Genomic DNA, 12,825 nt, shown 5'->3' with positions numbered 1-12,825 from the left:
TAGCACTCAAGATGGCGTAGCACTCAAGATGGCGTAGCAGTCAAGATGGCGTAGCGCTCAAGATGGATTAAAAAGGGGGTTGATTGTGTGCATTCAGAACGCTTGTTGCCATGGTGTTGATTATTGTAATTCAAATATAATTGAACCAAAACAACAACATGTTCTGTGACTCTTGGTTATGTTCATTCATTCACCCATTGACTCGGTTGCACATGGTGTTGAGCCACAAAGATCAAATCACCAGCTCTCTGTGTGAGTCTATCAACCAGGAATGCAGTGATTGTGTGGGACAACTGAACCAAAACAACCCACAATGTGGATCCATCCAGGCAGGGCTGCTATTGTTCTACAGTTCAGACATTTAAAGTATGCAGTGTGTGTGTGTGTGTGCGTAAGCTGTCGTGTGCGTGCGTGCATGTGTGTGTGTGTATTGTTATGATGTGGGGGAAGGGGAGTGTTAGGACATAGACAAACACACTACCATGGAACACTTCCACACTCCAACCCCAGGTGGCAGCACCACCCGGGTCACGGCTGGGTTCTGCCAAGCAGCCTTGATTATTCCTCAGGAGCGAGCGATCAAGTTGATTCTGAGAGGAGGCCAGAAGCCTCTCAGTCTTTGTTAATTTCTGTGTGTTAGTCAACCTCTTCACGTAGGCCTGCCTCTTTGTATTTTTTTTGTGTTTACATTTATTTTGGGTCACCACTTTGAACAAAGACTAATCTGCTTGGACTGACCGACCAAGGGACTGAGCTGGCCCTGGACCGAAGGTAAGTTTGCCATCTCCTGGGGACATGTACATACAACACAGTCCTCATACACTGATTTCTCACATAGGCCTATCTACGTGGTCTGTAACCTAAGACCCCTAGACATAACGAGTGCCATTTTCTCACGTCAGACAGCGTCACTCCTCCGCGACGCTAGTCCCTCATCCGTTCTGTCTTGTAGGTCGTGGAACTCATATTCAAATAGGAATATAGCGCAACCCGCCATTCAAAAAATGAAAACATTTGAAACTCACTGCGCTCTCATTTGACTCTACATGAAATAGGCAGAAAAACTAACGAGCTTAAATTATTACAAATGTTGACAGTGATTTAATAGTTTAAAACAAACCCGTGGCCATCTCCTACACGCTGTGTAGCCAACTATTATAGCTAGCTAGCTTACTGACATAGCTAGTCAGCTAGCTCTTCCTTCACTGACATAAAAAGTCCTTCTGTAGCACAGTTGGTAGAGCATGGCGCTTGTAACGCCAGGGTAGTGGGTTCGATTCCCGGGACCACCCATACGTAGAATGTATGCACACATGACTGTAAGTCGCTTTGGATAAAAGCGTCTGCTAAATGGCATATATTATTATTATTATATTAAAAGCTTGCTTAGCCTGTTTAAATGACCCTGAAGATGTAGACATGGAGCCCCACAATGAAGAGGAACTGACTGTTATGAAAAATCTGTCCTTGGATCAGCATGTTTCTCCATGATTGTAATTTTAGGTCAGCAGATGACAGCACAGCAGATGACTCGTGAGACTACTGCAATGGCTCGTGGCAGAAGAACAGCTACTTTCACGAAAAACTCATAATAACGTTAGCGTTACTTTGCTACAGTAGCTTGCTAGCTAGCTTTTGTTGTAAGATTTCAACATTGTGTGTGTGCAGCACTAAGTAGACAGCTGGTTGGTTAGAAGCATAGCTCCAGTCAAAGATCATTTCAGTGACTGGCTCCATTGTTTTATGCTAGTTTTCGTGCCCATGGTCAAACTTCAGAAATACTGCTCATTGAAGCACAATAATCATTAGCTAGATGTCAAATGTGGCTACTAAGACTTGATCACAAAAAAATACAAAAAAAGACACAATCACTGTTTTAGCTAAGATTCATTCAGACAGTTTTGAGGCAGGAATGGAGTTCAGCAGACAATGTCTCCTAGGTAATATTTTCTAATGTCATGGCAACCCATCGTAGCCGGTCTACTTCTGATCCATCCCATTATCCTTTGCGAGATACGAGACAGATCAGTGCAGGAGGAATCTGATTATGGCTACTTATTGGTTTCGTACCAGTCTGGTCTGTGCCAGCGGAGGTACCAGTCTGGTCTGTGCCAGCGGAGGTACCAGTCTGGTCTGTGCCAGCGGAGGTACCAGTCTGGTCTGTGCCAGCGGAGGTACCAGTCTGGTCTGTGCCAGCGGAGGTACCAGTCTGGTCTGTGCCAGCGGAGGTACCAGTCTGGTCTGTGCCAGCGGAGGTACCAGTCTGGTCTGTGCCAGCGGAGGAGAGGAATACAGACCGAGGCAGGGTAAGAGCCACAGGCAGGGTGTGAGTGGTGGGTGTGAACCCAGCAGTGATGCAGTCTCTCTGGGGTTAGAGCCCTGCTCTCTGTTCCCTGGTTAGTCAATTGTCCAGGGCCCAAGAAGAGCACACTTGAAACAGACACGCTCTGCACTACACAGCTCAGCACACTGGGAACAGACACGCTCTGCACTACACAGCTCAGCACACTGGGAACAGACACGCTCTGCACTACACAGCTCAGCACAACAGACACGCTCTGCACTACACAGCTCAGCACACTGGGAACAGACACGCTCTGCACTACACAGCTCAGCACACTGGGAACAGACACGCTCTGCACTACACAGCTCAGCACACTGGGAACAGACACGCTCTGCACTACACAGCTCAGCACACTGGGAACAGACACGCTCTGCACTACACAGCTCAGCACACTGGGAACAGACACACTCTGCACTACACAGCTCAGCACACTGGGAACAGACACACTCTGCACTACACAGCTCAGCACACTGGGAACAGACACGCTCTGCACTACACAGCTCAGCACACTGGGAACAGACACGCTCTGCACTACACAGCTCAGCACACTGGGAACAGACACGCTCTGCACTACACAGCTCAGCACACTGGGAACAGACACGCTCTGCACTACACAGCTCAGCACACTGGGAACAGACACACTCTGCACTACACAGCTCAGCACACTGGGAACAGACACGCTCTGCACTACACAGCTCAGCACACTGGGAACAGACACGCTCTGCACTACACAGCTCAGCACACTGGGAACAGACACGCTCTGCACTACACAGCTCAGCACACTGGGAACAGACACGCTCTGCACGCTCTGGGAACAGACTACACAGCTCAGCACACTGGGAACAGACACGCTCTGCACTACACAGCTCAGCACACTGGGAACAGACACGCTCTGCACTACACACACTCTGCACTACACTCAGCACACTGGGAACAGACACGCTCTGCACTACACAGCTCAGCACACTGGGAACAGACACACTCTGCACTACACAGCTCAGCACACTGGGAACAGACACGCTTGCACTGGGACACAGCCAGCACACTGGGAACAGACACATTCTGCACTACCACAGCTCAGCACACTGGGAACAGACTGACATACAGCTCAGCACACTGGGAACAGACACACACTGCACTACACAGCTCAGCACACTGGGAACAGACACTCTGCACTACACAGCTCAGCACACTGGGAACAGACACGCTCTGCACTAGACAGCTGACACTGGGAACAGACACGCTCTGCACTACACAGCTCAGCACACTGGGAACTGATTGCATCTCAGAGCCTGTACTGAGCCAGCAGGCAGTACCCACACAGTACCATCCTGCTGCTGGCTTGTCTCTGATGACAGATAAGCAGGGTTGGGCCACTCCGAGGATGGGAGACCATTCTGATGTGCCACAGTCAAGAGAACCAGAGCTGATTATATTAAAGTGCTGAACACGTGACCATGACGACAACGTGACCATGATGACAAGGTGACCATGACGACAAGGTGAACAGTACATGGGACTGATTCTGCAGAGGAGGTTGACTGGCTCAGTAATAGAGACAGGTGATCCTGTAGAAAGAGGAGGTTGACTGGCTCAGTAATAGAGACAGGTGATCCTGTAGAAAGAGGAGGTTGACTGGCTCAGTAATAGAGACAGGTGATCCTGTAGAAAGGAGAGGTTGACTGGCTCAGTAATAGAGACAGGTGATCCTGTAGAAAGAGGAGGTTGACTGGCTCAGTAATAGAGACAGGTGATCCTGTAGAAAGGAGAGGTTGACTGGCTCAGTAATAGAGACAGGTGATCCTGTAGAAAGGGGAGGTTGACTGGCTCAGTAATAGAGACAGGTGATCCTGTAGAAAGGAGAGGTTGACTGGCTCAGTAATAGAGACAGGTGATCCTGTAGAAAGAGGAGGTTGACTGGCTCAGTAATAGAGACAGGTGATCCTGTAGAAAGGAGAGGTTGACTGGCTCAGTAATAGAGACAGGTGATCCTGTAGAAAGAGGAGGTTGACTGGCTCAGTAATAGAGACAGGTGATCCTGTAGAAAGGGGAGGTTGACTGGCTCAGTAATAGAGACAGGTGATCCTGTAGAAAGGAGAGGTTGACTGGCTCAGTAATAGAGACAGGTGATCCTGTAGAAAGAGGAGGTTGACTGGCTCAGTAATAGAGACAGGTGATCCTGTAGAAAGGGAGGTTGACTGGCTCAGTAATAGAGACAGGTGATCCTGTAGAAAGGGGAGGTTGACTGGCTCAGTAATAGAGACAGGTGATCCTGTAGAAAGGAGAGGTTGACTGGCTCAGTAATAGAGACAGGTGATCCTGTAGAAAGGGGAGGTTGACTGGCTCAGTAATAGAGACAGGTGATCCTGTAGAAAGAGGAGATTGACTGGCTCAGTAGCAGCTCTACTTCCTGCTGTATTTTAGTCTGTCTGTCACACAGAGGAAGCCCAGTACCAGCAGCAGCCTGGGTAGAGGACAGAGAGTAGGACAGAGAGCGTCTAGTGGGTGTGCACGTGACATTGGTATGCCGCGCGTGTGTGCAACACATGCAACCGGTGGGTGTGTATCTGGGTCGATGATTGTGTGGGCTGTGTGTGTGTGGGCTGTGTGTGTGTGTGTGTGTGTGTGTGTGTGTGTGTGTGTGTGTGTGTGTGTGTGTGTGTGTGTGCGTGTGTGCGTGTGTGCGTGTGTGTGTGTGCGTGTGTGTGCGTGTGTGTGCGTGCGTGTGTATGCGTGTGTGTGTGTGTATGTATGTGTGTATGTGTGTGTGTGTGCTGTATGTGTGTATCTAGGTCGGATCACACACACCGTTGTCCAGAGGTGAGCAGCTGATCTCGGCCGGGAACACCCTGGCCAGAGACCAGAGGCATGACGTCCCCCCAGTGGAACCACCTCTCAGACTCAGGGACATTCACTCTGTAGCCATGCAGGTGGCCATGCCCTGTACATGAGTAACTGGTGTGTGACTTCCTGCTTTTAACTCCTCGCGCAGCGAAGGACCTATTGGAGATGTGATTCACCTCGTCACTGTTCTACTGGACTAAATGACAATGACTGTCCTGTTACTATACAGAGAGGAATTCCACCAGGCCTGATAAGAGAACACTTTCACCCTGTTCCTCCCCACTCCTGACCTCGGCAAACAGACCACAGCTGACCTGTGACGAAAGAGAGAGAGAGAGACTAACAGACTAACAGTCATGTCACCGTGACAACACCAGTCCTTTTCAGCCAGTCATGTGATCCAGACCAGGGCACATAATAAAATGGCACCCTATTCCTTATAGTAGTTTTGACCAGAGCCCTGTGCCGGTCATTTGAGGATCCTGGGTCAGGAAGCGTTTCAAGCAGATAAATGTGGCGTGTTTAATTATGAAACTGGTTGTGAGATAAAAACATATCCAAAGTTAACTCTTCTGTGAATCTGAAGTACTGGGGGCCAAATAAACACAAGTCTCTGCTAAACTTCCAAAACGTGTCTGGTCTTGTCCTTGTAGGGACCCTGAAATCCTCACAAGGACATTAAAACAAGGACAATTTGGACACGTGTGGACGTTTTAGGCTTAAGGGGTTTGGTTTACAATTAGGGTTAGGAATTAAAGGGTCAAGGTTTAGGGTTATCAAAAATACACTTTTGAATGGAAATCAATTGTTTGGTCCCAACATAGTAAAATAATTGTGTGTGTGTGTGTGTGTGTGTGTGTGTGTGTGTGTGTGTGTGAGAAAAAAAACAGGACAGATCCAATCCAAGTGGGTGATGATGATGATACCAGCATGCCTTTGATCACAGAGTGATCCCTGTCTGACCAGAGAAGACGCCGTGTTCCCTGACTAAAATAGGATCCTTTACAGCCCTTTGGAAGAGAGGACCCAATGTGACAGCCCACCATGTGTGAACATCAACCCTCCCACGTCTCCTCTTTCACCTTGCAAAGTCAACTTGGAAATGACAGCGCCCATAGAATTCAATCGAAGCAACTGACAACAGCGCAAAATGTTATTACCACGATAGGTAATTATTGTGTAATTACCGTTTGACCATATTACCATGTATCAGTGAAAACCAGGAAGGGCTAAATAGTAGACGAGTAGAAGAAAGTACAGCATTCAGCTTTCACAACTGCTTCTTCAAAAATGGCCTATAATTACATTCGCTTAGGGAAGTGGTTCCCAAACGGCAGGACTAACCCTACTCAGGACTCAGAGATATGTCATCTCATCAGTGTGATAGGTGGGGTACTGACCGTGACCTTATGTTAGTTGGGATGTCTCAAAAAATAAAAAAATAACAAAATCAGACCGACGATGAAAACGCTCCTTCCACTCACCATGCTGCATGATCCCGTGTTCTAGAAGCCTCCGTCCAAGATGCTCCGCCTCCTCTCGGGTCGCCATCTCTCCCTCCGCCAGCAGCCAATCAACGAGCTCCGAGGCCACCAGCGTCCGTTCAAACGTCTCACCCTCTTCTTCCCGAGTCGCTAGGATGGACGTCTCAGTGTTCATCATCAGCCTGTTGAGAAGGACAGGTTTATAACACCTGTTGTTTTAGACAGACTACTTTATACGATGTGTTGAGAAGGACAGGTTTATAACACCTGTTGTTTTAGACAGACTACTTTATACGATGTGTTGAGAAGGACAGGTTTATAACACCTGTTGTTTTAGACAGACTACTTTATACGATGTGTTGAGAAGGACAGGTTTAACACACCTGTTGTTTTAGACAGACTACTTTATACGATGTGTTGAGAAGGACAGGTTTATAACACACCTGTTGTTTTAGACAGACTACTTTATATGATGTGTTGAGAAGGACAGGTTTATAACACCTGTTGTTTTAGACAGACTACTTTATATGATGTGTTGAGAAGGACAGGTTTATAACACCTGTTGTTTTAGACAGACTACTTTATACGATGTGTTGAGAAGGACAGGTTTATAACACACCTGTTGTTTTAGACAGACTACTTTATATGATGTGTTGAGAAGGACAGGTTTATAACACCTGTTGTTTTAGACAGACTACTTTATACGATGTGTTGAGAAGGACAGGTTTATAACACACCTGTTGTTTTAGACAGACTACTTTATACGATGTGTTGAGAAGGACAGGTTTATAACACCTGTTGTTTTAGACAGACTACTTTATACGATGTGTTGAGAAGGACAGGTTTATAACACCTGTTGTTTTAGACAGACTACTTTATACGATGTGTTGAGAAGGACAGGTTTATAACACCTGTTGTTTTAGACAGACTACTTTATACGATGTGTTGAGAAGGACAGGTTTAACACACCTGTTGTTTTAGACAGACTACTTTATACGATGTGTTGAGAAGGACAGGTTTATAACACCTGTTGTTTTAGACAGACTACTTTATATGATGTGTTGAGAAGGACAGGTTTATAACACACCTGTTGTTTTAGACAGACTACTTTATACAATGTGTTGAGAAGGACAGGTTTATAACACCTGTTGTTTTAGACAGACTACTTTATACGATGTGTTGAGAAGGACAGGTTTATAACACCTGTTGTTTTAGACAGACTACTTTATACGATGTGTTGAGAAGGACAGGTTTATACACACCTGTTGTTTTAGACAGACTACTTTATACGATGTGTTGAGAAGGACAGGTTTATAACACCTGTTGTTTTAGACAGACTACTTTATACGATGTGTTGAGAAGGACAGGTTTATAACACCTGTTGTTTTAGACAGACTACTTTATACGATGTGTTGAGAAGGACAGGTTTAACACACCTGTTGTTTTAGACAGACTACTTTATACGATGTGTTGAGAAGGACAGGTTTATAACACCTGTTGTTTTAGACAGACTACTTTATACGATGTGTTGAGAAGGACAGGTTTATAACACCTGTTGTTTTAGACAGACTACTTTATACGATGTGTTGAGAAGGACAGGTTTATAACACCTGTTGTTTTAGACAGACTACTTTATACGATGTGTTGAGAAGGACAGGTTTATAACACCTGTTGTTTTAGACAGACTACTTTATACGATGTGTTGAGAAGGACAGGTTTAACACACCTGTTGTTTTAGACAGACTACTTTATACGATGTGTTGAGAAGGACAGGTTTAACACACCTGTTGTTTTAGACAGACTACTTTATACGATGTGTTGAGAAGGACAGGTTTATAACACACCTGTTGTTTTAGACAGACTACTTTATACGATGTGTTGAGAAGGACAGGTTTATAACACACCTGTTGTTTTAGACAGACTACTTTATACGATGTGTTGAGAAGGACAGGTTTAACACACCTGTTGTTTTAGACAGACTACTTTATACGATGTGTTGAGAAGGACAGGTTTATAACACCTGTTGTTTTAGACAGACTACTTTATACGATGTGTTGAGAAGGACAGGTTTATAACACACCTGTTGTTTTAGACAGACTACTTTATACGATGTGTTGAGAAGGACAGGTTTATAACACACCTGTTGTTTTAGACAGACTACTTTATACGATGTGTTGAGAAGGACAGGTTTATAACACCTGTTGTTTTAGACAGACTACTTTATATGATGTGTTGATAATGACAGGTTTATAACACCTGTTGTTTTAGACAGACTACTTTATACGATGTGTTGAGAAGGACAGGTTTATAACACCTGTTGTTTTAGACAGACTACTTTATACGATGTGTTGAGAAGGACAGGTTTATAACACCTGTTTTTTAGACAGACTACTTTATACGATGTGTTGAGAAGGACAGGTTTATAACACACCTGTTGTTTTAGACAGACTACTTTATACGATGTGTTGAGAAGGACAGGTTTAACACACATGTTGTTTTAGACAGACTACTTTATACGATGTGTTGAGAAGGACAGGTTTATAACACCTGTTGTTTTAGACAGACTACTTTATACGATGTGTTGAGAAGGACAGGTTTATAACACCTGTTGTTTTAGACAGACTACTTTATACGATGTGTTGAGAAGGACAGGTTTATAACACACCTGTTGTTTTAGACAGACTACTTTATACGATGTGTTGAGAAGGACAGGTTTATAACACACCTGTTGTTTTAGACAGACTACTTTATACGATGTGTTGAGAAGGACAGGTTTATAACACCTGTTGTTTTAGACAGACTACTTTATACGATGTGTTGAGAAGGACAGGTTTATAACACACCTGTTGTTTTAGACAGACTACTTTATACGATGTGTTGAGAAGGACAGGTTTATAACACCTGTTGTTTTAGACAGACTACTTTATACGACGTGTTGAGAAGGACAGGTTTATAACACCTGTTGTTTTAGACAGACTACTTTATACGATGTGTTGAGAAGGACAGGTTTATAACACACCTGTTTTAGACAGACTACTTGGCCACCCCTGTGCTATTTATAAAGATGAACTTCCAGGAAGAGCACTAGGACTTAAGGTCAACAAGTTCAGTTAACCCCAACAGCCTCCTACTGAGTTACCCTGGTACAATATAGATGTCAGTTAACCCAGCAGCCTCCTACTGAGTGACCCTGGTACAATATAGATGTCAGTTAACCCCAGCAGCCTCCTACTGAGTGACCCTGGTACAATATAGATGTCAGTTAACCCCAACAGCCTCCTACTGAGTGACCCTGGTACAATATAGATGTCAGTTAACCCCAGCAGCCTCCTACTGAGTGACCCTGGTACAATATAGATGTCAGTTAACCCCCCAGCCTCCTACTGAGTGACCCTGGTACAATATAGATGTCAGTTAACCCCCCAGCCTCCTACTGAGTGACCCTGGTACAATATAGACCTGTCATTAACCCCCCAGCCTCCTACTGAGTGACCCTGGTACAATATAGATGTCAGTTAACCCCAGCAGCCTCCTACTGAGTGACCCTGGTACAATATAGATGTCAGTTAACCCCAGCAGCCTCCTACTGAGTGACCCATACAATATAGATGTCAGTTAACCCCCCAGCAGCCTCCTACTGAGTTACCCTGGTACAATATAGATGTCACTTAACCCCAGCAGCTTCCTACTGAGTGACCCTGGTACAATATAGATGTCAGTTAACCCCAGCAGCCATTAACCTACTGAGTGACCCTGGTACAATATAGATGTCAGTTTAACCCCACAGCCTCCTACTGAGTGACCCTGGTACAATATAGATGTCACATTAACCCAGCAGCCTCCTACTGAGTGACCCTGGTACAATATAGACCTCAGTTAACCCCAGCAGCCTCCTACTGAGTGACCCTGGTACAATATAGATGTCACACTAACCCCAGCAGCCTTAACCTACTGAGTGACCCTGGTACAATATAGATGTCAGTTAACCCACCCAGCAGCCTCCTACTGAGTGACCCTGGTACAATATAAATGTCAGTTAACCCCCCAGCAGCCTCCTACAGCCTCCTACTGAGTGACCCTGGTACAATAATATGTCAGTTAACCCCAGCAGCCTCCTACTAACCCACCCTGGTACAATATAGATGTCACATTAACCCCAGCAGCCTCCTACTGAGTGACCCTGGTACAATATAACCTCAGTTAACCCCAGCAGCCTCCTACTGAGTGACCCTGGTACAATATAGATGTCAGTTAACACCAGCAGCCTCCTACTGAGTGAACCCTGGTACAATATAGATGTCAGTTAACCCCAGCAGCCTCCACTACCCAGTGACCCTGGTACAATATAGATGTCAGTTAACCCCAGCAGCCTCCTACTGAGTGACCCTGGTACAATATAGACCTCAGTTAACCCCAGCAGCCTCCTACCCAGTGACCCTGGTACAATATAGATGTCAGTTAACCCCAGCAGCCTCCTACTGAGTGACCCTGGTACAATATAGATGTCACATTAACACCAGCAGCCTCCTACTGAGTGACCCTGGTACAATATAGATGTCAGTTAACCCCCAGCAGCCTCCTACTGAGTGACCCTGGTACAATATAGATGTCAGTTAACCCCAGCAGCCTCCTACTGAGTGACCCTGGTACAATATAGATGTCAGTTAACACCAGCAGCCTCCTACTGAGTGACCCTGGTACAATATAGATGTCAGTTAACCCCAGCAGCCTCCTACTGAGTGACCCTGGTACAATATAGATGTCAGTTAACCCCAGCAGCCTCCTACCCAGTGACCCTGGTACAATATAGATGTCAGTTAACCCCAGCAGCCTCCTACTGAGTGACCCTGGTACAATATAGATGTCAGTTAACCACAACAGCCTCCTACTGAGTGACCCTGGTACAATATAGATGTCAGTTTAACCCAGCAGCTTCCTACTGAGTGACCCTGGTACAATATAGATGTCAGTTAACCCCAGCAGCCTCCTACTGAGTGACCCTGGTACAATATATATATCCGAAACCCAAGTGTGGACTCCCAACAGACAGAATACACATGCCATGTTTGGCCCACACACACACACACACACACACACCACACACAGTAAATATCAAACCCATGTAAACAGGTGGAGCTATGGGAATAAACGGTATGAACAACGCAGTGAAAACTATAATGTACATGTTACTGCTTGGCACTGAGACAAAGACAGTGAAAACTATAATGTACATGTTACTGCTTGCACTGAGACAAAGACAGTGAAAACTATAATGTACATGTTACTGCTTGGCACTGAGACAAAGACAGTGAAAACTATAATGTACATGTTACTGCTTGGCACTGAGACAAAGACAGTAAAACTATAATGTACATGTTACTGCATTAACACTGAGACAAAGACAGTAAAACTATAATGTACATGTTACTGCTTGCACTGAGACAAAGACAGTGAAAACTATAATGTACATGTTACTGCTTGCACTGAGACAAAGACATTAAAACTATAATGTACCCATGTAACTGCTTGCACTGAACAAAGACAGACCACGTCATCATTAACCTCTAACCCAGTATACCTTGTGTTCTCCACATAACCGGGCACCGATTCTCTCTTAACACAGATTCATTCCTCTTTCCCATAGGGAACCTCAATGACGTTAACTGTCTGACGTTTCACCACCCTCACTAACCTCAACTAACCCACCCATTAACCTCACATTAACCCACCCATTAACCTCACACTAACCCACCCATTAACCTCACATTAACCCACCCATTAACCTCACATTAACCCACCCATTAACCTCACACTAACCCACCCATTAACCTCACACTAACCCACCCATTAACCTCACATTAACCCACCCATTAACCTCACACTAACCCACCCATTAACCTCACTTTAACCCACCCATTAACCTCACACTAACCCACCCATTAACCTCACACTAACCCACCCATTAACCTCACATTAACCCACCCATTAACCTCACACTAACCCACCCATTAACCTCACATTAACCCACCCATTAACCTCACATTAACCCACCCATTAACCTCACAACCTCAACCCACCCATTAACCTCACACTAACCCACCCATTAACCTCACACCCACCCATAACCCACCCATTAACCTCACATTAACCCAC

The 12,825-nt window shown here is 45.3% G+C and overlaps 1 protein-coding gene across 1 annotated transcript in view; it reads right to left on the bottom strand.

Moving 5' to 3' along the window:
* Positions 1-12,825, bottom strand: part of LOC127920690 (DEP domain-containing mTOR-interacting protein-like) — a gene marked incomplete at its 5' end in the record, with an annotated part of 60,954 nt that overhangs the window by 30,880 nt on the left and 17,249 nt on the right. Inside the window, one exon of the mRNA XM_052504747.1 lies at positions 6,673-6,854. Coding sequence (XP_052360707.1) covers positions 6,673-6,854 — 182 coding nt within the window. The remainder of the gene's footprint in view (positions 1-6,672; positions 6,855-12,825) is intronic.

Source organism: Oncorhynchus keta, unplaced genomic scaffold (assembly GCF_023373465.1).
Source record: "Oncorhynchus keta strain PuntledgeMale-10-30-2019 unplaced genomic scaffold, Oket_V2 Un_contig_20272_pilon_pilon, whole genome shotgun sequence".
NCBI classification, from domain to species: Eukaryota; Metazoa; Chordata; class Actinopteri; order Salmoniformes; family Salmonidae; genus Oncorhynchus; species Oncorhynchus keta.
This window is presented reverse-complemented; position numbering and strand designations above follow the sequence as displayed.